Raw genomic sequence first — 27,201 nt, 5'->3', positions numbered from 1 at the left:
GTGTTTTTGGGTCTAATATCTCCTTCTCAAACTTTTAATTATATTTGTTAGCCACATTTTATTAACTTTTGGGCTGTGTAGGGCCAATACTGATGCTGATATATTTTTCATTTTATGTAATGAAATTCATAATCCCAAACTGAAGTATTGTTATAGCCGTCTCACATTTTTAGGGTTTCTACATGTAAGTTCTCCTTTTAAAAGACAAAATGAAGTAGTGATGATGTATCCAACTGAATATAATAAATAATAGCAGAAAAAGATGATCCAGCCCATCTTATTCAGGATAGTCTTGCATTTTATTCTTTGCATTTCACCACCTTGGTTAGAAGATCGTGTCTTTACTTTCCTGCAATTGCCCACCTTGCCTGACACACGAGTCTGTACAGACTTTTCCAAGTTCAGTCTTCGTGGGCCTCAAACAGGCCAGGTTTTCAGGATATCCCTAATGAATATGCACAAGAGAGATTTGCATGTGCACTACATCCATTGTATGTAGATCTCATAAGAACATAAGAATAGCCATACTAGGTCAGTCCAATGGTCCATCTAGCTCAGTATCCTGTTTCCAACAGTGGCCAAGCCAGGTCACAAGTACCTGGCAGAAACCCAAATTGTGGCAACATTCCATGCTACCAATCCCAGGGCAAGCAGTAGCTTCCCCGTGTCTGCCCCAATAGCAGACTATGGACTTTTCCTCCAGGAATTTGTCCAACCTTTTTTTAAACCCAGGTACGCTAACCGCTGTTACTACATCCTCCGGCAAAGAGTTCCAGAACTTAACTATTTGTTGACGTGAAAAAAATATTTTCTCCTATTTGTATTAAAAATATTTCCATGTACTTCCTTGAGTGTCTCCTAGTCTTTGTACTTTTCGAACAAATAAAAAATTGACTCGCTTCTTCTCGTTCTACACCACTCAGGATTTTGTAGACCTCAATCACATTTCCCCTCATCCGTCTCTTTTCCAAGCTGAAGAGCCCTAACCTCTTTAGCCTTTCCTCATATGAGAAGAGTTCCATCCCCTTTATCATTTTGGTTGCTCTTCTTTGAACCTTTTCTAATTCCGTTATATCTTTTTTGAGATACAGCGACCAAAACTGAACACAGTACTCGAGGTGAGATCGCACCATACAGGGGTATTATAGTATTTTTGGTCTTATTCACCATCCCTTTCCTAATAATTCCTATCATTCTGTTTGCTATTTTGTCCACCATCACACACTGAGCAGAAGATTTCAGCGTATTATCTACAATGACTCCTAGATCTTTTTCTTTTGTGCTGACCCCCAAGGTGGACCCTAGCATCAGGTAACCATGATTTGGATTATTCTTTCCAGTGTGCATCACTTTGCATTTGTCCATATTAAATTTTACCTGCAATTTGGATGCCCAGTCTTCCAATTTCCTAAGGTCTTCCTGTAGTTTTTCACAGTCCGCATGTGTTTCACAGCCCTGAATAGTTTTGTGCCATCTGCAGATTTAATCGCTTTACTCATCATTCCAAATTTCATATCATTTATAAATGTTAAATAGCACCAGTCCCAGTACTGATCCCTGTGACACTCCACTATTCACCCTCCTCCATTGAGAGAAATGACCATTTAACCCTACCCTCTGTTTTCTGTCCAATAACCAATTCCTAATCTGCACCAGAACATTGCCTCCTTTCCCATGACTCTAATTTTCTCAGGAGTCTCTCATGAGGGACTTTGTTAAAAGCTTTCTGAAAATCTAGATACACTACATCAACTTGCTCACGTTTATCCACATGTCTATTCACGGCATCAAAGAAATGAAGCAAATTGGTGAGGCAAGACTTCCTTTGACTGAACCCATGCTGACTCTGTCCCATTAAACCATATGTATGTATGTGTTCTGTAATTTTTTTCTTTATAATAGTTTCCACTATTTACCTGACACTGATGTAGGCTTACTGGTCTGTAATTTCCCCGGATCACCCCTGGAACCTTTTTTAAAAATTGGCATTACATTGGCAGCCCTTCAATCTTCAGGTACTACTGACAATTTAATGACAGATTATATATTACTAACATCAGCAATTTCATGCTTGAGTTCTTCGAGTACCAAGTGATTTACTACTCTTTAATTTGTCGATTTGGCTCAATAGGTCTTCCAGATTCACTGAGATTTCTTTCAGTTCCTCCCGCAACTTCACCCTTGAAAACCATTTTTGGTACAGGTAGATCTCTTACATCTTCTTCCTTAAGTCCAAAGCAAAAAATTCATTTAGTTTCTCCGCTATGTTCTTGTGCTCCCTGAGTGCCCCTTTTGTTCCTTCGTGATCTAACAGTCCCACAGATTCCCTCGCAGTCTTTCTGCTTCTGATGTACCTGAAAAGTTTTTTCTGTGAGCTTCTCTTCATATTCTCTTTTAGCCTTTGCCAGTGCTTATGTTGCTTCTAATTTTCTTCATTTGGGTTCTTTTCACATCTTTGAAGGACATCCTTTTGGGGTGACATAGCCTCTTTCAAGTCACCTTTATACCATGCTGGCTGTCGTTTTCTCTTCTTCCACCGTTGTAATATGTGGAATGCCTCTGGTCTGTGCTTCTAAGATTTTATTTTTGAACAATGTTCATGCCTGATATTGAGGCATATTTCAAAGCACTTAGCCTTCCAAAGTTCCATAGAAACCTATGGAACTTTGGAAGGCTAAGGGTTTTTGAAAATGAGCCCCTTAGAGGCATATTTTCAAAGCACTTTGGGAGGCTAAGTTCCATAGGTTTCTATGGAACTTTGGGAGGCTAAGTGCTTTGAAAATAAGCCTCTTAGTGTCCTAACCTTTGCAGCCGATCCTTATTTCTTCTTTTTAGCCATTTTCCTCATTTTATTATGGTCGCCCTTTTGAAAATGAAATTTTCTACGTGGCTTCATTCCAGATAGTAGCTCAAACTTGATCATGTTATGATTACTGTTTCCCAGGGGTCCGAGCACCATTACCTCTCATACTATGCCCTGCATGCCTCCAAGGACGAGATCTAAAATGGCTCCCCTCTTGTCAGTTACTGGACCAATTGCTACAAGAATAAATCTTTTATTACATCTAGATATTTTATCTCCATGGCGCTCCCTAATGTAACATTTATCCAGTCAATATTGGGGTAATTGAAATCACCCATTATTATACTGTCACCCAGTTTGCTAGCTTTCCTAATTTCTGGATACATTTCTTCATCTGTGTGTTCGTTCTGACCCTGTGGATCGTAGTACAGCCCTAGAAGAATACTCCTTCCCTTTACACATGGAATTTCTATCCATAATGATTCCATGCTGCTGTCTGTTTCATGTGGAATTGCTTATTTTATTTGATTGAAATCCCTTTTTATATATAGCGCAACCTCCCTCCAATTTGATCCTCTCTATCATTGCAATACAATTTGTACCCTGTTAACACAGTGTCCCATTGATTTGTCATCATTCCACCAAGTCTCAGAGATGCCTATTATACCTCATCATTTAGTGCTATATACCTTAACTCTCCCATCTTATTTTTTTAGCCTTCTAGCATTTGTATACAGGCACTTCAAATTGTGTTTTTTCCTTGCATCTACAAGCTGCTTAGAAGTTGAGGGATCATGTGCATCCTTTATCCTGCTCTCTCCTTAAACACACCTGGCTTTCTTTCAGCATTGTTGAAACCTCTTCACTGGGATTTCCTGAATGTCCTGTTTAATAGTATCCTTCAAGGATATTCCACACCGAGCCATGCGCTGCTGGGCGACTGTCGGCTTCCCACCCCATTCTAGTTTAAAATCTGCTCTATCTCCTTTTTAAAAAGTTAGCGCCAACAGCCTGGTTCCATCCCGATTAAGGTGGAGTCCGTCCATTGGAACAATATCCCCCTTTCCCAGAATGTTGCCCAGTTCCTAACAAGTCTAAAAATCCCTCATCTATGCACCATTGTCTCAACCATTCATTGAGACTTCGGAGCTCTGCCTGCTTCTTGGGTCTTGCAATTGGATCAGGGAGCGTTTTTGAAAATGCTACCCTGGAGGATCTGGACTTAAGTTTTCTACCTAAGAGCCTAAATTTGGTTTCCAGATGCCAAATTTCCCTCCCACATTTTCCTGGTCTACTCGCAGTCCTTGAGGACTGACCTTGAATAAACCTGATCTATAATTATCTAAATAGTGAATACTAACGTGGCCATTGCACAGACATCTGGCTTTCTAGGTCTCCTGTCACACAGACTCAGCTATATGAGTTCCTGTGTTCTTGCTTGGGCTTCTGGTTAATTACAGAACCTGTAGCCCAGAAAGAACCAAACTAGCAGCCAGATTAATCATCAAAACATGATGATAGCTACCATGATTAATGACTCTCCCAAGTCTTCATCCATATCCTGCCGGATAGTTCTCGGGTACATGAACACTTGTATTTCCATAATTGAATTATTAATGGTTATTGCTCTTGCTTCTCCTTAGTAGAATTATAAAACTTATCTGTGTTTTAGTAGTAAGATGTGTTTGTGGTCTCCAGTACTGTCTTTTTTTGCTCTATTTTTAGTCTGAGCGAGGATTTCTTTTCTTGTATCACCTGTGGTTGCAGTTTTTGGGTACTTTATAATTCAATCACATAGTCTATTACACTTCCTTAGTAGTAATGACCTAATGCTTGGGGAGTTAATTGAGACCAGCAATTTAAAACTGAAAGATGTCCTGTTTCTGCCTGCATTTGTCTTTTCTGCTAGCTTGAATGGGGAAAGATCACAGCTACTGTCTTGCGCTCAGAAGTGAAATTCTGACAGAGGCAAATTTTCCTCTCTTTCCCACTGTTTCGGAAACTAACCAAGATTTGACTCTTTTTTATTGCTTTTGTGGGTCCCATTAGAATGTTCCATTTTTATGTTTTGTCCCATGATTTTATTTTGTCATATTATGTTGTCTTATTGTTGCACTGTGTCCTGGATCTCTGAGAAGGGTGGATAAATCAAGTTTGAGTGAAGGAATAAATTGGAGAGAGGGGAAAGCGTTACCTTGAGTACCAACCAGACAGCTAGTGTTCCTGAACAGATTTTGTAAATTACAAACTGTAAGTATGTAGTAAGGCCCAAGAGCCCTGACATTTTCTTATGGGTTTTCTTTGTTTGGACATCAAAGCCATTTCTTTAATGAGTTAGGCCTTTGAAGACTGAAAATAAATTTATATGATGCGTATCATTCTTGGACGATGAACTAGCCACACACAGGTGTCATCTGATGGTACCACTATAGATAGCATTCCTGTAAAGTGGTAGAAAAAGTCTGTAAGGCTTTTCAGAGAATGTCCTTTATTTTTTAAAATTCTTATTTATTTTTTAAATTTTTTTTTATTGAAATTGTTATCAAATAAACAGCATATAAACAGCCAAAACTACAGGTACAATTTGCTTTTTCATTTGTTGATTCCCCCCCCCCCCCCCCCCAACATTCCGCATTCCTGCCCTCCCTCCCTACCCAGGTGGTGACTGAGTGTGATCAATATATTGTTCATAAAGAGTCCAAACCTTATTGAAAGATAGCAAGGACCCTCTTCGCATAGCTGTTAACTTAGACATTTGGTAAAGAAGGTCCACTTTCCTGTTACCACTTGTAGGGATGGTGTCTCTACTTGTTTCCACGCTCGAGCCAATCCTAGTTTTGCAGCCACAAAGTATTGAATCGCCAACCTGTGCTGCCAGCTTGGTATGGATGCCGGTCGAAATGAAGCAAGCAATGTTCCGCAATCCATGAATATGTCCTCTGTAGTACTCCGTTTAAATTCTTTATTTATAAGGTTTTCATTTTACATTCATGCCATTAAACATAAATATGGAAATAAGGAAATATTTCAGAAACATTAAGCATTAAAAGAAAACATTATTCAATATTTAGTCCACAATATGATCCAAGTACAAAGAAATTAAACAATAGTAAAAAAGAAAAGCAAATAAGTGCTAGAAGCAGAAGCATACATATTGAGCGCAGCCGGTACACAGTTGTCATTCAGGTATTAAGAACTCTTTACTAGAAATAAATTCAGGTATCTTTCCTGGGTCAAGAAAAGGTAATTTGAAGAATTATATACAATCATACAACGACAAGGATACCTAAGCAGAAACGTTCCTCCCAAATTAAGTACTCTGGATTTAAGCTGAAGAAATTCTTTGTCTTTTCTGGGTATCCCTGGCCAGGTCAGGGAATATTTGAATTTTTGCACCTAGAAAGTTATCATTAATATGGCAGAAATACAATTTGAAGATATTATTTCGATTTGAAGATATTATTTCGATCAAATTCGAGAGCAAATGTTACCAAGAGTGTGGTTCTCTCCGTTATAACTTCTAATGAGTTTTGGAGAAAATCAGTTAAATTCATATCAGTAGAAGCAAGATCTCTTACATTTCTAGCACCCGATATGTACTGAACCCTTGTAATGGGTGGGAGATTATCTGAGGAGATAAGTAAAACTTCCATTAAGTATTTTTTAAACATATCCAAAGGGGAAATCAAAGGAGACTTTGGAAAACTTAGCAACCTCAAATTATTTCTTCGAATTTGATTTTCCAAATACTCAGTTTTACGAGACTGGAAAGATTTATCTTTAGAAACAGCAGATGAAAAGTTTTTGAAAGTCTGAATTTCATTTTCCAGTACCTGAACTTTGGTGTCCATAGCCTCGAATGGCGTTGTAATATGTTCCTGCGATTGTTTAATCTCTGCCATTTCTCCTCTTGTACTAGCCAAGTTTTGTTGCAGAGTGAGACTCATACCTTGAATCGCTTCCCATATACTTTCATGGGTTATAACAGCCAGTCTTCTTACACCTCGAAAACATTCGGAGGTTTCACCCTGTTGTGAAGTTGGTAAGGGTATGAATTTCATACCCTGTCCTTCTGCATCTGATATATTCACAGGGGAAGAAGTGGCAATCAGGGCCTCCTGCTTCAGCTTCCAGGGCTAAACCATCTCTGGGTGCTCCTGGTTGCTGCTCCTCCGATGCCTCTCTTTCACCTCCGGGTCGCGGGGGGGCTGTATGCGAGGGAGGACTCAGCGTCGCTTCCTCAGCACTATGTTCCAGGTCTTGATGCGGAGTTACCGAAGCATTCAGCATGGATGCCGGCGTTCGTAGGACCATCGTATCCAGGGTCGCCTGTCGCATGGTTGGAAGGCCTGTGTGACCTGAGGAGGTAGGCACAGTAGTCTTTCCTTTCTTTTTCCCCATCATTGGTTCCAAGGAAACCCCAGGCTATTGGCATTTCTCTGGTAGTCTGGCGCTAACAGAACGCACATCTGCTTCAGACGCCATCTTGGATCGATCAGAGAATGTCCTTTAATTCTTTTGATTAGAAGACAAAATGAGGTGGACCCAGAGGGGAATGACTGAGGAGATCAGAGTTCCAATAAAAGTTGGTTTTATTCAGTATCCAAAAGAATGGTTCCAAGGACCTTACATGCCAGTTTTTCAGCAATTATGCCTGCATTAGGAATCCAAAGGTTTGATGAGATATAGTAACCAACAAAAACATGTAAAGATTGAACAGATCTTGGCAAAATGACATATGTCCAAGTCTATACTGCTTTATTTCCTCGAGATAAAAAAAGTTTTCTACTGTGACTAGCTCTCCTCTGTTGCCCCTCTCTCCGTCTCTTTCAACTACTGGTAACCGCCTTTGTTCTTTTTTTTTTTTCTCCTCCAGATTTTCTGGCATTTTGTTCTTACTTTTTTAAATGTTAGTTGCTGAACCCAATATTTGTTTTCTTACTCCCTCAGTGCTACTTCTGAAATGGCCACAGTCAGCTTCTACTTGTTTGTTTATCAGAATTTCTGTGTGCCTGTTCTTGTCACCACAGCCAAGGAAAAAGACAGAAGCTTCAAGAGATGCCTGCTCTACAACTGTGAGATGATTGTCATGGATCATCCTAATAATTGCTTGAGCTGTTTGAAAGAATAATGTGTATAACTGTGACATCTGCTCAAGAATGACACTTAGGACTATCGATCTCAGAAAACAGTACTTATTAGACATCTACTAAAGGATATTGAAGTCTGATGAATAATTATCAGTACTGATGGCTTCAATATTAAAGGACCAGCAACTTCATTGGACACAAGTGATTATTTGATGTTGAAGAAATGTTAGTCTTCCATGGTGTAATGATCCAAAAAGAGACCTGAGTGCATGGAACCTTCTCACACTCTTCACTTGACACGAGAATTCTTCTTGGATTTAGACCTAAGGAGGGTCTATACTAAAAATGCTGTTGGAAGAAATTGGTGTCTTTTAGCATTAGTCCCCTTCAATGCCAGGATCTGAGAATAGTGATATGGCAGCTGCAGATGTTTCTAGGAGTCGCACTATTACAGTCAATACATTCCTCCTGGCTTCTTAGGAGGACTCTCTTCACCTTCTGAGACACCACCTATTTTGGTTGCAGCAATTCTTGAGAAAGAATTGAACAGGCTTCTTTAATGCTCTTTTGCTACCAAGTATTTGAATTCATTTCTATTAGTTGTTTCATCAACATTTTTTGCAGGATGTATGTTCATAAGATGAACTAACCCTGCACAGACTGCATTGCAAATGAGCTATTACTATTATCTGAAGCATACCAAGAAAGGTCACCCAATTTCTTTTTTTTTTTTTTTTTTTTTTTTTGTTTCTTTTGGTCCCAACAGGTCTGAAATTGCTGTATCCAAGTAAACACTCTAATTTGATAGTATATTTAATTTCCCTCTTTTTTTCTTGGGTAGTTCTGAGGCTAAAGGAACATAAAGGTGGGAAAATGTGGGATACAAATGTAACAAACAAATAAATAAATAAAAAAGTTCTGAGCTTTTGAGCCATTGTTGCATCTAAGGACTGTTTTAGTGTCTGAATCCATTGATGACTGAATTTCACTTTGCTGCCTTGAAAATGTCAATACATACATATCCTAGTACTGTTGAGTCTTGATACAATACTATATTTAGACATTCAAAGTCTTTTTTTTTTTTTTTTGTAAATTCAACTTTTGGGGCCTTTTATATTATTTTGGGTCACTTTCCCTTTGAAAAAAAAATGCGAAAAGTTCTAACCAAAACTATGTTTTCTCATCTGTAGGCAGTTTTCCTATTACCCCATTCCCTCTTTTTTTGTTTTGTTTTGGAAGACAACCTTTAGCTAGGGATGTCTATGTGTGTGGATGTATTATTCTGCTCATCCCTAGAGAAAACTGAATTGCTCTCCACTAATAGGTGTTCTTTAAATATAGGATAAGTAGCTATTTGTGCCCATCCTCCTCCCCTAATAGAGTTGTTCTATTGAAGCTCCTATATAGGACTGAGGTGACATTGGCATAGCAGTGGATGAGTGAGAAATCACACACATGCTAGTCACCTAAGCTTTGCCATAGCTTTCTAGGAATTATGTTAACACTAGGAAAAAAGGCCCATTTCTGAGCGCAATGAAACGGGCGCTAGCAAGGTTCTATAATGGTAGGGGCCCCCTCCCTCCGTCCCTCCGAGCTGCTTGCCTGCCTCTGTGTGACAGTCGGACGTTGTTCGTGGTTCGCTCTGTGTGGGGAGGGTTTTTTTTTTTTGCTGCTCCTCCGTGCCTGTGCCGTTTCCATTTCGGCCCTCGAGTGTCATTGCTCCGCCCTCGACGTCATCACGTTTTGACGCGAGGGCGGTGCAGACACTCATGGGCACACCGGATATCTCGGGCGCCTCAACTTCCGTGGAGGCTTCATTAGAACGTTGGGGTTGCCTTTTATATATAGAGATTGATGCTATTGGAGTGTAGTTGCTTATCCTACTATCCTCGAAGAAAACAAGTACAAGTAAACAACTTTTTTTTTCCCCCCTCCTTCACCTCATCCAAGAAAGAAGTCGTTTTTTTGGAAATTAGCATTTAACCAGGTTTTCAATGGAATTTTATTACATTCTCAACACGGATTACTTGAGTTTAAAGTGTAGGATTAGTGCTTTTCCCAGGGTATGTGGCCACATGAAGTTCATGATCTCTGAGGTCCACAGCTGACTCAGAGAGGTCTGGAGATAGCAAGGACTATCAGTTTGGTCCAGTCCAGGTTATGGCATATGAAGATAGATCAAGCAGTTCAACTTTTAATTCAGAAAACCTCTATTTAAGAAAAGAGTGTCTCAGCTCCGGGTCTGGGCCTAAGTACTTTTTGGGTTGCTGGGAACAACTTCTGTTTTCAGAACCCCTGGAATATTTTTGTGTGGCAGCAATTGGACATTGGAGAAAATACAGTACTACTCTTCCTTAGCTTCTGAGCTGTAACATCCTTTACAGGCAGGTGTTTACCTTCATTTGCTGGCAGGAAGGGATGAGAAACCGATCTTTCCCAGTGGCATCACCTGCATAACCTGCTGATGTTTAGTGGAAAGAATGGTAGATTGTTTAGGCTGGTGCTCCTGGTCCCTGGAATAGCTCCCAGCAGGGCAGATGTTTGGTTGAGCCTAACAGCTGGCTCCCAGGTTCCTGGATCCTGCGACCAGACCTGGTCGAGAGCAGAGCACTCAGAGACGCTAAGGGTGGCCCAGTGCTGGAGATTGAAGGCCAATGAGTGAGGTTTTTCTTGCGGGCCCCAGCCATGTTTAAAACTAATTCTGGCAGATGTACATTCCAAAAACTGATGTACTCCGATCAAATAGAAAATAACAGTTTTTTTTCTACCTTTGTTGTCTGGTCATTTTATTTTTCTTATTGTGTTGGTTTCTGCTTTCTTCTCTTAACTGTCTTGCCAGAGTTTCCTTGTCCATTTGTCACTTTTTTCCTCTCCGTGTCCACCATCCATCTTCTCTCTGAGTCCTCATCTATATGACCCAGCATCACCCCTGTTTTTCCACCATGTTGAGCATCTCCCATCTCTGTGTCCCTATTCCCCTCCCCCCCATGTGCCTGTTTCTCGCTCTCTCTCCTGGCTAGCATCTCTCCCTGTCTTTTCCCTCCCTTTGCCCCTCCCCCAGTGGTCCAGCAAGTATTCCTTTCTCTTCCCTTGCTCCTGTTCTGTCTTCCCTTTGCGGGACCAGCACCTCTCCCTCTTCTTTTTTTCCCCATAGTTCGTGACACCTCTCTCTTTTTCCTTGTCCTCCCCCCTACCCAAAGTCCAGCAACTCTTTCCCTCTCTATGCCCTCTTTCTTCCTCACCCCCTCATTGGATCTCTACCTATCCAGTACCTCTTTCCCTCCTTGCCCCCCATGCTGCACCTCTCTCACTCCATACCCCCTTGTTGCATCACCTCTCCCTCCTTGCCCTCCTCCGATGCAGCACCTCGCTGCCTCCTTGCTACACCCCTCCTCACAAAGCCCTGGGGGTCTAGGGTACTAGGTTGGGCAGCAGTGATCCCCAGTCACTGCTGCCTGTGCCTGCTCCGAGGCTCAAAATTGTGGCTGCGACTTTTCGTGTTAGTCTCACGAGAGTTCATGGTCACCATTTAGAATCGCAGAGCCAGCATAGGAAGCAGTGATTGGGGGATCACTGCTTTCCAACCACACGCCAAAGCCTTCTCCTCATGAAGTGTAGAGAGTCCCAAGTCTCCACACATACCCGAACAGTTCGGGTAGGTCCATGGACTCTGGGCTTTCCCCAGCGCATAAGAGAAGGGGGCTTTGGCATGTGAGCTGGAGCATATGGGGCTAGATGCGTGTGACTTGGTATGTCTGAACACTGCTCTGTTGCCCCCCGTGATCGCTTGATGGTGACCACTGGGTGAGGAATAAGGCTCAGGCCCATGGGGCCATGCCATAGGGGGGTGTAGGTTCCTACCTACCCCTTGCATCTTTTGAGTGCTACTCCAGTCTCCCCTGCAGCTCCGGGTAAACAAAACTGGATTGGATTTGCCTTGTTTAGCTTTATTCCCTGGCATAGGGAATGCAGCTAAGTAAACAAACAGAAAACAGCAGCAGGAGGTGGGGGGAAGGAAAGCACAGCACACCCTATGGAGCTGGATGGGGGATGCGAAATTGCCAGGGTCCCAGGCCACTGTCAGCCAGAAGGTCCTGCAGGCCTCTGCACTGGCATATGGCTGGGCATACTGACGGGCTGATACTGTATGGCCTGTGAGAATTCCTTGCTGTTTTCCTCCTTCCCCTGAAAGGGGTTTAAATAAGTGGCTAGGAAGTTGCTTTCTCATCTCAAGACAGGAAGACACTCTGCAGGGTTCAGAGTGACTAGGCCGAAGCACTGATCTTTCTTGCCAACTCGGCGCACACATCTGTGGTAGTTTTCAGGATGCTTTTCTGGATGTAGGCTTTGGTGGAGGAGGTGCACTTCTGGATGCAGGCCTCAGAGGGGACTAACTCAGAGGAGCCTAATTTCCCCCTCTCCCCTTTCTGGTTTCTTTCTCTTCAGGAAAGCAGGGGTGGGACTTTAGCACCAGCCAAAAACATGGCTGGAGAAGCATCCCAGGACGAGCTATGGCCTATGCAGTGAACTGTAAGGCTTGAGGGCTGGTGGGGGTGGGGTGTACAGGACTCTTTTCTGGAGTATATTTCAGAGTTACTAAAGTTTTTTTCTGCTCCATAAGGGTTCCTCTGCATGATGATAGCAGAGGGGGAGGTTATATCCTTTTGCACCAGAGAAGGTGGATAGGTTTTAGAAGTACCCAATGTGGACGTCCTCCTCACAACGTTTCCCAAAGAGACTGCTGTGCCTGTGCGGGGGGAGGGGGATGCTCAGCTCTCAAGGAGGTGCATGAGAAGGTGGAATTCATCTCTCGGGTACAGGGGAAAGGCAATTTGTGTGCTGGCAGACAGTGCCACCGTGGTGGCCTATTTCAACAAGCAGAGTGGAGCCAAGAGTCAGATGTTGACCCTGGAGGCAGCAGCACTGCCTCACTGGGCAGAGGGGGGATCTGTTGGCAAGTTGACAAAGACAACATTCAGATGGACTTCCTCAGTCGGTCCCTGCTGGATCCTGGGGGAGTGGGATTTGGGCATATTGGTAGGGCCCTCATGGCCTTGAGCAGCAATACCAAGGCGGAGCACTTCACTCGCCAGAAAGTCAGCCTCCCAGGGGATAGGTGTCCTGGTTGAGCAGAGGCTTGGGGAGGAGCTATTGTCCATCTTCCAGCCTTTGAACTCTGTTAGGCCAGCTACTGCGTAGGGTAATGCAACATCCCTTTTCTGGTGCTTCTGGTGGCCTTGAAAGCCGTGGTATATACATCTGGTTCACCTGTTGGTAGATGATCTGCTTCCCCTGGCCAGAGAGTAAGTCTTGCTCAGGCAGAGACTGGGGAAAATGGAGGATCCAGATCCCTTCTGGCTTACAGTTGGCCTTTTGAAAGGTGGCATTTAGTGAGGAAAGGCTTTTTGCACACTGTGATCTCCACTTGCTTATGGCCCATAAGTCTTTAAGTTCCCTGGAAAGTTTTGTGAGAGCTGGTGTGCTTAATGCTCGCGTTCCCCTTGGAAGGCACAGATTCCCATGGTTCTCAGGTTCTGTGACAAGAGTTGGACCAGGGGTTGCTACTGTAAGTGTTTAAGGTTCAGTTAGCAGCTCTCATTTCAGAGGTAAAATCCTGGGACTTTTCCCTTGCCGCTCATGGGAACATCGCTTGCCTTTTGAAGGGTTTTATCGTTTTTGTCCTATCTGTCCATCTCTTTCCTCTTGGGATTTGAATTTTATTGCTGAATGTTATTTTAGGTTCACACTTTGAGCCTCTGAAGTCAGCCTCCTTTAAGGACCTCATTCTGAAGACTCTCTTTCTGGTAGTAAATGTGGTGGCTAGGAGGGTTTTGGAGCCTTAGCCTCTGCCTTTGAGACCCCTTTCTCTCCTCCTTGGAGGATTTGGTGTCCATTTTCACTGTTCCTTCTGTTCTTCCCAAGGAGATATTCCCTTTTCATGTGAATCAGGAAGTATGTCTGCCCTCATGGGGGGTGGGGGGGATCAGATTATGCTGCTAGGTGGCTTCACAAGCTTGATATCTACAGAGTTTCGCTTAGGTACTTGCAGGAGACAAATGAGTTTTGCCTCTCAGATCAGTTTTTGTTATTTTCCGTGGACCTAAAAAGGTTTAGGGAGTGTCCAAATCTTCCATTGCCCATTGGATCAGACAGCCTACATTTTCAGGAACATGAGTTCCTCCAGGCTTGAGAACTCACTTGACTTGGGTACAGGTGACTTCCTGGGTGGAGGCCCGGTTGGTTTTTTCAAAGGACATCTGTTGGGTGATGGCATGTTCATTGCTACTTTCCTTTGTGGAGCATTACAGATTGGATATGCTAGCTAGAGCCCGTTCAGAATTTGGGAAGACCGTCATTCAGGAGGTCTTGTCTTCCCCTGCCCTGTAAGTCTGCTTGGGTACATCCTGCTTGTTTAAAGATGGTACAGTCCAGATGCTCAGGAAGGTAACATAACATACATAACATAGTAGGTGACAGCAGAAAAAGACCTGTACGGTGACATTTAGTCATAATTAATTTCCTTTCCTTTAGTCAGGCGTTACCATCCTTAGACCCTCCTTCTCCAGCGGTGTTTATATATATATATATATATATATATATATATATACATATATGTCTTATATAATAATTTGCACCTCCAACATTCTACGTCTGGATGCCTGGGTTCGTAACATCCATTCCCACTCGTTGCCCTGCCCTTGCGTCAAAATGTAATGACCTCAGAGGGGGGGAACAATGAAGGGGAAGGGAACGCTGCAAGCGAGATGATGTCAGGAGGAGAGAATCGCAGGACATCAACGGGAGGGAAGGGGACGGGAGGGCAGGGCAGAGGAGAATTGATGGACATGGAAGGAATGGGAGGACAGTCATAGGCACCCCGTATAAGAGGCTTGGGGAGGCTAAGCCTCCCCAGCCCAACCGTGACCTTCCCCTGGCTGCTGCCGCTCTAAATGCGCCAGGCAGCTCTCGGATGGTCCCTCCGCTCCTTCCCGCCCTCAGCTCCCTGATCAACAGCCCTCCTCTCCGTTCCCCCCCCCCCTTGCGCGTGTTTAACCATTTTCCTTTCAGGCGTAGCATTGGCAGTGAAGAGGACAACACAGCGGGCTTGCCTCCAGCTTCTCCCTTCCCTCACACAGTGTCCCGACTTCTGCGATGATGCATTTCCTGTGTTGTCCTCTTCACTGCCATCGCTGTGCCTGAAAGTAAAAGGGTTAAATGCGCGGCAGGGGGGGAGGAGCTGAGGGAGGGCAGGGAGAATCGCTGGACATGGATGGGAGGGCAGGGGGGGAGAAGAGATGGCTGGAATTGGAGAGGAGGGCAGGGGGAAAATAGATTGCTGGAGAGGAGGGGAGGGCAGGGGAGTGAGGAGAATTGCTGGACATGGATGGATGGAGGAAAGGGCAGGGGAGAGAGGAGAATTGCTGGACATGGATGGATGGAGGGAAGGGAAGACAGGAAGGAGATGCATATGGATGGAAGGGAGGGACGAGAGGAGAAATGCTGGACATGGATGGAGTCTGCGTACTCTTTATCTTTTAAAAAAATACTATAAATAAAAATCACAAAAAAGAAAGATAAAAAAAAAAATAAAAAAATCTATATCTCATACCCCTGGAGCATATTACTCATTATACACCCTTCCCATTTCTCCTAACGGTTCCCTTAAAAACATAATCGCCATTACATGATAATCTTGCTAGCACCCGTTTCATTTGCGTGAGAAACGGGCATTTTTTTACTAGTGTATGTGTATGTGTGTGTGTATATATATATATATATACATACATACACATGCACACAGTACACTCCATTTAAGTGCACGTCGGATAAGCGCATGCTCTGTTTCTGCCATACTTTGGTCCCATTTTGGTGCCATCAATTTCTATGGGGACAAACTTTGGTTTAGCGCACCACTGATAAGTGCAAGATTCGCTTATATGCATGGTTTAAGACCGCTCCTCTGCAGGAAAGACTCCGCATAAGTGCACGCACGGAATATGTAGCCGATTGGCACGTGACAAAGGGGCGATAAATTTGAAATCTCATTGGTTAACTGCCAGAGGCAGAATAAGCGAAAGAAAGTTGTTAGAGTGTACACTGGAGTCGTCGTCATCGTGCAACTGTAAGACTTTAACACTGGCTGAACGAATTGTTTTTAGGCTGCTTGTATCCCCTCCCAAATTAGCGTAAACCAGCCATTCTCTACTGGGAGAGGTAAAAGAAACCAAAACTACAAGAATATGAGAGAGGCAATTCTTTTTTATTATTTATCAAGAGTAATTTGCAATTACAAATTCTAGTTTCTCGTGGGGAGTGCGGGGGACCCAAACATGTGGTCTTCCTCCGCCTCTCCCCAATGTAATGCTCTGATACAGCTGTTTATATACCTTTTGTGTTAAGCAAGGCTTTAGCACTTATCTTCCTGAGAAATCATTCTGTTCTTACCACCTATCCCACGTCACTAAGGGGTAGATGCATCAAGCAAACGTAAAAAAATCAGAAACGTAAAAACCTTTACCGAATCTCAAATAACGAAGCATGCTCCAAAAACACAGCCCCAAAAAGTTTGGTGCGGTATTGGAAAGAACGATGCACTAATCCCCGTCGGTAATCGGCTCGTAAAGCATGCGCAAAGCAGCCAAGCGTTATGCTGGCTGCTCTGCGCATGCCAGAAACATAAGAAAAAAAAAAGAAAACACAAACACGTGGCTCCCCACTTTCCCCTGCATGTCTCCACAAACATTAAAGGATCGGGAGGGGGCAAAGGCGCTCATCAGCAGCGTCCTGTATGGATGGCCTTGCCTTGCCCCCCCCCCCCCCTCCGAAGTCCCCGCTGCTCCCCGCTGCTCCGTTTGAGAAATAAAAGCTTTTAAAAATAAACCTTTGCAGTTGCTGGGCTCCCCCTCCCTTCCTGTGTCTCTCTTCTGTAGTCGGCAATGCTCCGCCTCCTGCCCTCCTCCCCCTCCGTGCCCCGCCCCCCCGATTTCGTCCCCGTTGCTCCCCCCCCCCACCGGACCCCCCCTCCACCACAATGGCCGGTGCAGCGCCTCTCACCTAAGTTTGAAGGTGCTGCACAGGATGGATCAGCTATTCTTTAGCTCTTCTGTCTCCTCCGATGTCTCCTTTGTCTTCCTGTGTACGCCCTCCTCTGACGTCAGTTATCTACGTAGATAACTGACGTCAGAGGAGGGCGTACACAGGAAGACAAAGGAGACATCGGAGGAGACAGAAGAGCTAAAGAATAGCTGATCCATCCTGTGCAGCACCTTCAAACTTAGGTGAGAGGCGCTGCACCGGCCATTGTGGTGGAGGGGGGGTCCGGTGGGGGGGGGGGAGCAACGGGGACGAAATCGGGGGGGCGGGGCACAGAGGTGGAGGAGGGCAGGAGGCGGAGCATTGCCGACTAAAGAAGAGAGACACAGGAAGGGAGGGGGAGCCCAGCAACTGCAAAGGTTTATTTTTAAAAGCATTTATTTCTCAAACGGAGCAGCGGGGAGCAGCGGGGACTTCGGAGGGGGGGGGGGGGGCAAGGCAAGGCCAAGCCAAGCCGTCCATACAGGACGCTGCTGATGAGCGCCTTTGCCCCCTCCGATCCTTTTTTAATTTAGTTTCCTTTTTTATTTTAGGCACAGGAAGCAGGGAGCCACTTTTCTTTTAAAACATGCCAGCAATTTGGTTTTTCATCGTGCAGGGGGCAGTGGGGAGATGACAGCTCAGGCTTTAACGACAGGTCTGAGCTGACGTTAAATTTCTGGTGGTAAGTGAATCGTTCCTATCGTCGGTATGGTTAGTGCATTCCGAATTGTCTACATTTCAATGGTAATTTCTCATTTGCATTCCAGTTTCGTTAGCTGCTACTACCGTCGAAAAATAGGCTTTAGTGCATGGAAAGGATAGGAAATTCTTCCTTAAGGGCTCATTTAACGATGAAAAACGTTTAGTGCATCTCCCCCTTAATCTCACATTCTTCTGTTCATCCATAATTGCACCTTTCCCAGGCCCGTTTGCACAGAGGAATGTCTTATCAGATCATAAGTTCCTGGGCCTCACGATTTATGGCCTTTGCCCCTTTTGACTCTGCTCTAGGGTGCACAACTAAGTTTATAGTGTTTACTTATGTGCTAGCAGACCATGAGCTCTGATTCAGTAAAGAGGTCAACTAAGAGACACTCACTTAGGCCTGTCAGCCTATATGCTCTGTTAAGCCTTAGCTTTTACAGGTCTTAACCACGGTTCATATTTCATAGTTCATAACTAGTGCTATAGAAATGATTAGTAGTAATAGTAGTACCCATAATATACAGAATAGAAGTTCTTAAAAAATTAGAAAACAAAGTCAAGCATAAATTGCTAAAGAATATGGTATTTATCCCAGTCAAATTTCACGTATCTTGAAGCAGAAAGATCAACTTCTGGAAGACTGGGAAAGCAATACAAATCCACACAGGAAACGTAAACGGGCGGGAAAAGCTGAGGATGTAGAAGATGCTCTTTTTCGGTGGTTTTCTCAAGTCAGGAGCAGACAGTTTCCTGTCAGTGGTCCACTGCTTATGGAGAAAGCTAATCAGCTAGCTGAAAGTCTTGTACTAACTGAATTCAAAGCCACTGTTGGATGGTTGGAAAGATGGAAGGAGAGGAACAACATAAAATTCAGGAAACAGCACGGTGAAAAACAAGACGCTGATGACTTTGGTGCTGAAAATTGAGTTGTTTCAGTTCTTCCTACCATCTTGAATGAGTTTGCACCTCGTGACATTTTCAGTGCTGACGAAAACGGTCTCTACTGGCGAGTGATTCCTGATGGAACACTTGCATTCAAACAAGCCGAAACTATAGGAAGTAAAACGTCGAAGGACTGACTGACGATCCTCCTTTGCTGCAATATGGATGGGAGTGAGAAGTTGGAACCACTCGTCATTGGAAAGAGCAAACAGCCCCGTTGCTTCAAGAATGTTAATCGACTTCCTGTGTCATATGAGGCTAATGCAAATTCATGGATGACTGGGGAAATTTGGAAGCAGTAGCTATATATATATATGTATATGTATATATATATATATATACTGTATATATATATATATATATATATATATATATATATATATATATACACACACATATATATATATATTTTATTGCTGCAGTGGTTGGTGGGGCATGGGGTGCTCTAAGGCACTGTTTCCCAAGTCCGGTCCTGGAGTATCCCTTGTCAGTCAGGTTTTCAGGATATTCACAAAGAATATTTATGAAAGAGATTTGCATATAATGGAGGCAGTGTATGCAAATAAAGTTCATGTATCTTTATTGTGGATATTCTGAATACCTGACTGGAAAGGGGTACTCCAGGACCGAACTTGGTAAACACTGCTCTATGGGACCTTCTGCTGCTTTGGCATAGGCATACTGGAGCTGCCCACTGAGCACCAGCAGCTTAAACTGATGATGTCACTAGAGAAGTTCAGTTTCTCTACCTCCATCTGCTGGTTCATTGCACCCTTAATGTCCGAGCAGTTTTTTGCGGCACTCCCCTTCCCCCTGGCCACATAGGTCTACACTCCCCCTCCCCACTCCACCTCATAGGTCTCCCTTTCCCTGCAGCCTCCTCCTCTCACTCCAGCACATCTGTCCTTCCTAAAAGTTCAGCACACCTCTCCATTCTCTGCAGCCCCCTCCTCTTCCTAGAAAGTCCAGCACACCATTCCCTACAGCCCCTCTCCTCCCATAAGTCCAGCACACCTTTCCATTCTCTGCAGCCCCAGAAAGTCCAGCACACCATTCCCTGCAGCCCCTTTCTTTCCAGGTAGTCCAGCACATCTCTCCCTTCCCTGCAGCCCCCCTGCTCCCCAAATCCAGCATTGCTTGCTACCTTCCTTCCTGCAGGTCCAGGATCACTGCCGCTTCCTTCTCCTTCCCCTGCCGCTACTGCAGTGCTTGCAGCTTACTTTTTCGGGTTTTCGGCGATTCACACAGGCATTCCAGGGCCTTCCTTGTGCCGCATCCAGCCCTTTTGATGCAACTTCCTGTTGTGAGGGCTGGACACGGCAGAGGGAAGTCCCCGCAGTGCCTGTGTGAATTTCAGATGACCTGAAAATGTAAGCTGCAAACACTGCAGCAGCGGCGGAGGAAGCGGCAGATTCCGGACCTGTAGGAGGGGAAAGTAGAGAGCGATGCTGGATTGTGGGCGGCAGGAGGGATTTGCCGCGTTACCCCTGAGAGTTCGCTGTGGTGTACACCCACTTGCTAAGGATGGTATATCCCAACTAAAGTTAAGGATATTAAGAGGTATGACTAAATTTCACCTTATGAATATGAAAAATTCCAGATGGTGAATATATGCCACTATAAACTTGCACAAGTCTAGGAAGATGATTCAGATTGCATATTCAGCTGTATGGCCACACATTGCAATTGTATTTGCCATAGAAGGACAAATTTCCTAACCAGATTATCTTCTTTCCAAGAAGTGTAATGCTTTCCCATGTATTAGGAATCTTTTCAAATCACTTAATGATTTTAGGCAGTAAATGTTAGGATGGCATATACCTGACGGGATCCTAGATTCTCTTGCAGTGTTCAAGTATGCATCACTTCCATGTAGTACATGTTGCTAGTAGAATCACACAGAAAAGTTATTTGTCAGTGTTTAAAAACTTCAAATGGCAATTTAACCATGATTGATTGATTAGGGCATACTGTAAATGAGGCTCTTATGAAGATAATGTCAAATTTCCACAGTTAACTTGTAGATTAAAGAAAAAAGATAAAACGCAAATTTCTCTGTAAGGAAAATATGGTTACCTTTTATATACAATTTCCTGGTAACCTACTTCTACTTTTAATCTTTTAGAGTCTGTGCGAATGTATCCAGCTCTCATTTGCTGTTTGTAGAATTGGCATTTATACGGTAAGAGATGCCTATATCATTTTGCTGGAATAGTTCACATTTTTGTCGCATATTATTTAACTTACATGTTAAAATAATTTGAGTGAGATCACATTAGAATCTGCAAGTGTAGTGTAAGTTAAGGCATGCATTTGGAAATTTATCAAACCTGCACCACAAGAACACAACATTATGAGTCTAAGAAATAAGATGGGAGAGTTGGAATATATTGCACTAAATGAAAAATTGGATATAATAGGCATTACTGAGACCTGGTGGAAGGAGGATAACCAGTGGGACACTGTCATACCGGGGTACAAAGTATATCGTAGTGATAGGGTGGACCGGACTGGTGGAGGGGTAGCATTGTATATTAACGAGAGCCTTGACTCAGATAGATTACAAATTCAGCAGGACACAAATCACACCTTTGAATCATTGTGGGTTGAAATTCCATGTATAAAAGGGAAAAGGACGGTGATAGGAGTGTACTACCGTCCACCTCGCCAGGATGAGCAGGTAGACGCAGAAATGATAAAAGAAATCAGAGATGCAAACAAAATGGGCAATGTGATAATAATGGGTGACTTCAATTATCTAAATATAGACTGGGTAAATGTAACATCGGGACACGCTAGAGAGGTACAATTCCTTGATGAAATCAAGGACAGCTTTATGGAGCAGCTGGTGCAGGAGCCGACGAGAGAAGGAAAAAGTCTAGACTTGGTCCTTAGTGGAGCGCATGATCTGGTGAGGGACGTTATGGTACTGGGGCCGCTTGATAACAGTGATCATAATATGATCAGTTTTGATATCAACCTTGAAGTAACTGGAAGTCAAATACGTTAGCGTTTAACTTTAAAAAAGGAGACTGTGATAAAATGAGAAGAACGATTTAAAAAAAAAAAAAAAAGGGGGGCCTGTACAACAAGCATGGACGCTGTTCAAAAATACCATCCTGGAGGCCCAGGCCAAACATATTCTGCGAATTAGGTGAAGGAAGCTATTAGGGCTAAAAGAAATGCCTTCAGAAAATGGAAGAAGGAACTGTCTGAAAATAACAAGAAGCAGCATAAGGAGTGTCAGAGCAAATGCAATGCGCAGATAAGAAGGCCAAGAGGGATTACGAAAAAAAGATAACATTAGAGGCAAAAAAAAAAAAGCAAAAAATATTTCGGTATATTAAAAGCAGGAAGCCAGCTAAAGAATCGGTTGGACCGCTGGGTGACCAAGGGGTAAAAGGGGGCGATCAAGGAAGATAAAGACGTAGCATAGAGATTGAATGAATTCTTTGCTTTGGTCTTCACCGAGGAAGATTTGGGTGGGATACCGGTGTCGGAAATGGTATTTCAAGCAGACGAGTCGGAGAAACTTACTGACTTCACGGTAAACCTGGAGGACGTAATGGGACAGTTCAGCAAAATGAAGAGTAGCAAATCTCCTGGACTGGATGGTATTCATCCTAGAGTACTGATAGAACTGAAAAATGAGCTTGCGGAGCTACTGCTAGTGATATGCAATTTAACCTTAAAATCGAGTGTGGTACCGGAAGATTGGAGGGTGGCCAATGTAACGCCAATTTTTAAAAAAGGTTCCAGGGGAAATCCGGGAAATTATAGACCGGTGAGTCTGACGTCAGTCCCGGGGAAAATGGTAGAGGCTATTATCGATAATACACTGAAACCTTCTGCTCAGTGCTGCTGCAGCTAGGAAAGCGAATAGAATGTTGGGTATTATTAGGAAAGGTATGGAAAACAGGTGTGAGGATGTTATAATGCCGTTGTATCGTTTCATGGTGCGACCGCACCTTGAGTATTGTGTTCAATTCTGGTCGCCGTATCTCAAGAAAGATATAGTAGAATTGGAAAAAGTGCAGCGAAGGGCGACTAAAATGATAGCGGGGATGGGACAACTTCTCTATGAAGAAAGACTAAGGAGGCTAGGGCTTTTCAGCTTGGACAAGAGACGGCTGAGGGGAGACATGATAGAGGTATATAAAATAATGAGTGGAGTGGAACAGGTTGATGTGAAGCGTCTGTTCACGTTTGCCAAAAATACTAGGACTAGGGGGCATGCAATGAAACTACAGTGTAGTAAATTTAAAACAAATCGGAGAAAGGTTTTCTTCACCCAACGCATAATTGAACTCTGGAATTCGTTGCAGGAGAATGTGGTGAAGGCTAGTCTAAGAACTAGCCGTTAAGCCCGTTAAAACGGGCGAGTTTTTTAATTTCACCTCCATGTGCAGCAGCTCTGCTCTGTCCCCTGCCCTCCCCCCATGTCCAGCAACTCTCCTCTATCCTCTTCCCTCACCCTATGTCAAGCCACCGTCCTCTGTTCCCAGCCCTGGCCCCAGAACGTTTTTTGATCCCTGCTTGGTTTCTGCTGCGGGTTTTTTTTTGTTGCCTCGGCCGCTTCGTCGTTCCTGTTGTGCCCTTGTACATCGTGGTTCTCTTCTCCATTCTCCCTCCCTCCCCCACCGATGTCCACGCCCCCTCCTTCGCTCCCTATTGGCTGCATTACGTTCTCCTCCGTTTTCCACGCCCTCCTCTCCCTATTAGCTGCATTATGTCCTCCTCCGATTTCCACGCCCCCTCCTTCCCTCCCTATTGGCTGCATTACGTCCTCCTTCGTTTTCCACGCCCCCTCCCCTCCCTCCCTATTGGCTGCATTACGTCCTCCTTCATTTTCCACGCCCCTCCCCTCCCTCCCTATTGGCTGCATTACGTCCTCCTTTGATTTCCACGCCCCCTCCTAATGTTCGGTCTCTACTGCGCTTTGCGGGTGAGTACGGTCACTCGCAATTTATATGTTTGATGTTCATTCCCCATACATTCCAATGGCTTGTTTGTGCGTTTTTGCCTTGAACTTTTTTTTTTAATGGTTCTAAAGGATAGAGGCAATGAGCACAAAAACATCTAGCAAATGGCCATTAAAAAAAAAAAAGACGTTTTTCTGTTTTGAAAATTGGTATGTTCCCTGCTTGATTTTTGGGTGTTTTCAACAAAACATCTTAAATTAGATATCATATTGAAAATGCTCCTCTAAGCATACAATAAGAGTTTTGATTTGAATGGGTCTGGAGTTTATAGCAATGCTAGGAATTCTTAAATTACCTGACCATATATAGATTTATTTATTTATTTAGACATTTATACCTCACATTATCCTGAACATACTTGAGTTCAATGTGACCTACAATAAATAAAATGACAGGCAAGGTTTACAATACCATAAACAAAATATCAAGTAAGAGCAGAGTTGCACAAGTAAGAAATAAATAATAAACCATTGATGGCCAGTTACAATCGAAAACACTCTATGAATGGGTAGAAATCTCTCAAAGAGGAAAGTTTTCAGTCTTTTGTGAACTACCAAGTAATCAGGCTGACTCTTGATTGCCATTGGTAGTGAGTTCCACCACTTAGCACCTTGGTATCTAAAGTCTGCGGAGTGAACCGACAGCGCACTCTCTTGCAATCTGCAAGATGAAGTCTAAGGTAGTCCCTAGAACCAGATGTTATATTGTATAGGGAAATAGTTATTAAGGGCTGCATGTAATCTGGTATCATGGCATTTAAAATTTTAAAGACAAAACCATATAATTTAAATAAAATCCTGGCTTTAATGGTAAGCCAGTGCAGTTTGCATAATAGAGTGGCTCTATCAAGATGTGATAACGTGAGGACAAGCCTAGCTGCTGTATTTTGGGCCATTTTCAGCCGTTTTAGGATACCTTCCGTACATCCAGCATAGTTGGAATTGCAGTAATCAAATTGAGTCAAAACCCAAGGATTGAACTAGTAGTCTAAAGGTGTCAGGCGAGAAATATGATCTGATTCTCCTCAGCTTCCTAAGAGACCTGAAGGATTTTTGTCACTACTGAGGAAACCTGAGGCTCGCACATAGGTGATTGCCAATTAATACACCCAATGCCATAAGTGTAGTGTCTAGGGGGTAGGATGCATTGTCAATGGTAAAATTATTATATATGGTACAGTCGAAGGGGTTGGTTACCACAAGAAATTTATTATCTCTGTTTAACTTAAGCCTAATCTTGGGGCAATTTCTGGAAGACCAGCCTTGAAAGGAATATAGATTTATGCAGATTTAATATTGATAACAAATAAAGCTTTGATAATAAGGCTTTGGTCTCGTACTGATAAGTTAAAAGTTTATTCCAATTTGATAACTGAGATGTGTAATTAGTGACTTGTGTATTAGTTATTGCAGTATACCAATCACTGATACCTGTATGAATGTAAAATCAGGAGACAATACTTTGGGTTAAGTAGGCTTTCAGACAAGTGGGAGTTCTTGAGTTTGGGAAATATTTGAAACAGAAGGCTCCAAGAGACTGGAGAGAAGCAGATCTAAGACTGCATCATGAGGCTGGTAACTGGGCAGAAGTTGAATAGTAGAGACTCGTTAACTTGATACTGATGGTGAGCAAAGTAATGGAAACACTGCTACAGAATTGACTAGTGTATAACTTTGAAGCCAGCAGATAACAGAATCTCATATATCATGATTTCAAAAAGGAAACTCCAGTCAGACAGCCTTCATTGAATTATTGGAGATGACCTGATTAGTATTTTTTTTTTTTTTTTTTTTGGGGGGGGGGGGCAAAAGAAGGGGAATGATATTGGTGTTGTCTGTAGGGTTTCAGTATGGCCTTTCATACTTTCTCAGAAAAAAGGTGCACTAGCTAGTCAGTCTGGAAGTTGGAAAGTAGTTGTAAACTGGGTGAAAAGCTGGTTAAGATCATAAAAATATAAGATATACCATATTGGTTTAGATGAAATGTCTATTGTGCTCAGCATTCTGTCTTTGACAGTAACCAGTCCAGGTCACATGTACCCAGCAGGATCCCAAGGAATGTATCTGTTACTTGTTAGAGTCTCCATGACTGATAATGGTTTGAGGATTTTTTCTCTAGGAAATTGTCTAAATCATTTCTAAATCTAGCTTGCTAACTACCTTAACCATACAGTATTCTTAAGCAACAACAAATTCCACAGCTTACTTGTGCATTGCCTGAAAAAGTTTTAAATGTGCTACCTATTATTCATGGGACATCCACTAGTCTTAGTTTTATTTGAAATGGCAATTCTTGGCATCTAACATTCAGTGTGAAACTATAGAAAGTTAGCCATTTGGCCTGGGAAAAAAACACAAGAGAGCAGTACAGTATAGAGGATGAAGTTCTGTGCACAGAAGAGTGGGACTTGGGGGTTATCATATATGATGGTCTTTAGGTAGTTAAGTGGGTAGATGAGGTAATGGGAAAAGGCAGTGATACTTGAGTGTATTAGGAGAGGAATGGCCAGCAGAAACCAGGAGGTGATAGTGCCTCTTTAAAAGTCTCTGGTGAGACCTCATTTAGAGTACTATGTGCAGTTCTGGAGACCACACCTTTAAAAAGACATAATAAGGTGGGTAGAGTCAGTCCAGATGCTGGCTGCTAAAATGTTGAATGGTCTTTGTCATAAAACAGATGGTGACAGAATTAAAGATCTAAACATGGAGAAGTGGGAAAGGAGAGATATGATGGTGACAAGGAAAGAAGCCGTAGGATGAGGGTGAAAGAGAACAAACATGGGAGTAATTAAAAAACAAATCTTCAAAGAAAAGGTACTCCCAGTGGAAGTGGCAGAGATGAGGATGATATCTTAATTCAGGAAAGCTTGGGTCAAGCACTGACTGTCAACTTTAAAATTGTTGGTGTTTCTTTTTTGTTATTGTTTGGATTTGTATTTTGTTCATTACTTTGATTTATGCTTTAAAAAAGCATTTCATCAAATTTTAATAAACATAAACATAGAGTTGCAGAGACTGGGGCTGTTGGTTTGGATGGGCAGACTGGATAGGCTTATATGATCTTTCTCTACTATCATTTCTGTGTGTTTGTGTTCCCCATGTACCCATTCTGTTCCTCTCGTGATTTGGTAGTGGTCATTTTAGAAGGGCTATTCTCATTTTGATACATGCAGAAACTGGTACTTAAATGTTTAGCTTGCATAACCATTTGTTTCCATTTTACAAAGCTGGGATATGCATGTCAAAAACCCGTATGTGCAGGTGACAAGAGGGGCATGTTTTGGATGGGACTAGGGTGTACCTAGAAGATGCATGTTTATTCCCTATTTCAGAAAGGGAATAAATGTCCATGTCGTAACATATTGACGTTAGGATTTACATGTGTTACCAAGCATGTTTAGGTTTTGGCAAACTGCTCGGATTGAGCAGCACTCCACATGAAGGATTAGGAGATGTTTCTCACTTAATCCCCCCCCCCTCCGGTCGTTAATGTCCCCCCCCCCCCCAAAATGACAGACTGGCAAGGAATACTGGTCTCTGTGACAGCATCAAGAAGATACACATTTATTTCTAAAGTGTCAAATATAAATGTGTGTTTATGTTGC

The 27,201-nt window shown here is 43.1% G+C and overlaps 1 protein-coding gene across 2 annotated transcripts in view; it reads left to right on the top strand.

Moving 5' to 3' along the window:
• ARL15 (ADP ribosylation factor like GTPase 15) overlaps positions 1 to 27,201 on the top strand; it is a 723,318-nt gene that overhangs the window by 31,086 nt on the left and 665,031 nt on the right. Inside the window, exon 2 of one of the 2 annotated variants that reach the window (XM_030193123.1) lies at positions 20,741 to 20,797. The exons of the other annotated variant lie outside the window; for it this stretch is intronic. Coding sequence (XP_030048983.1) covers positions 20,741 to 20,797 — 57 coding nt within the window. The remainder of the gene's footprint in view (positions 1 to 20,740; positions 20,798 to 27,201) is intronic. 2 annotated transcript variants of the gene reach the window in all.

The sequence above is a fragment of the Microcaecilia unicolor genome, chromosome 2, assembly GCF_901765095.1.
Source record: "Microcaecilia unicolor chromosome 2, aMicUni1.1, whole genome shotgun sequence".
NCBI classification, from domain to species: domain Eukaryota; kingdom Metazoa; phylum Chordata; class Amphibia; order Gymnophiona; family Siphonopidae; genus Microcaecilia; species Microcaecilia unicolor.
This window is presented reverse-complemented; position numbering and strand designations above follow the sequence as displayed.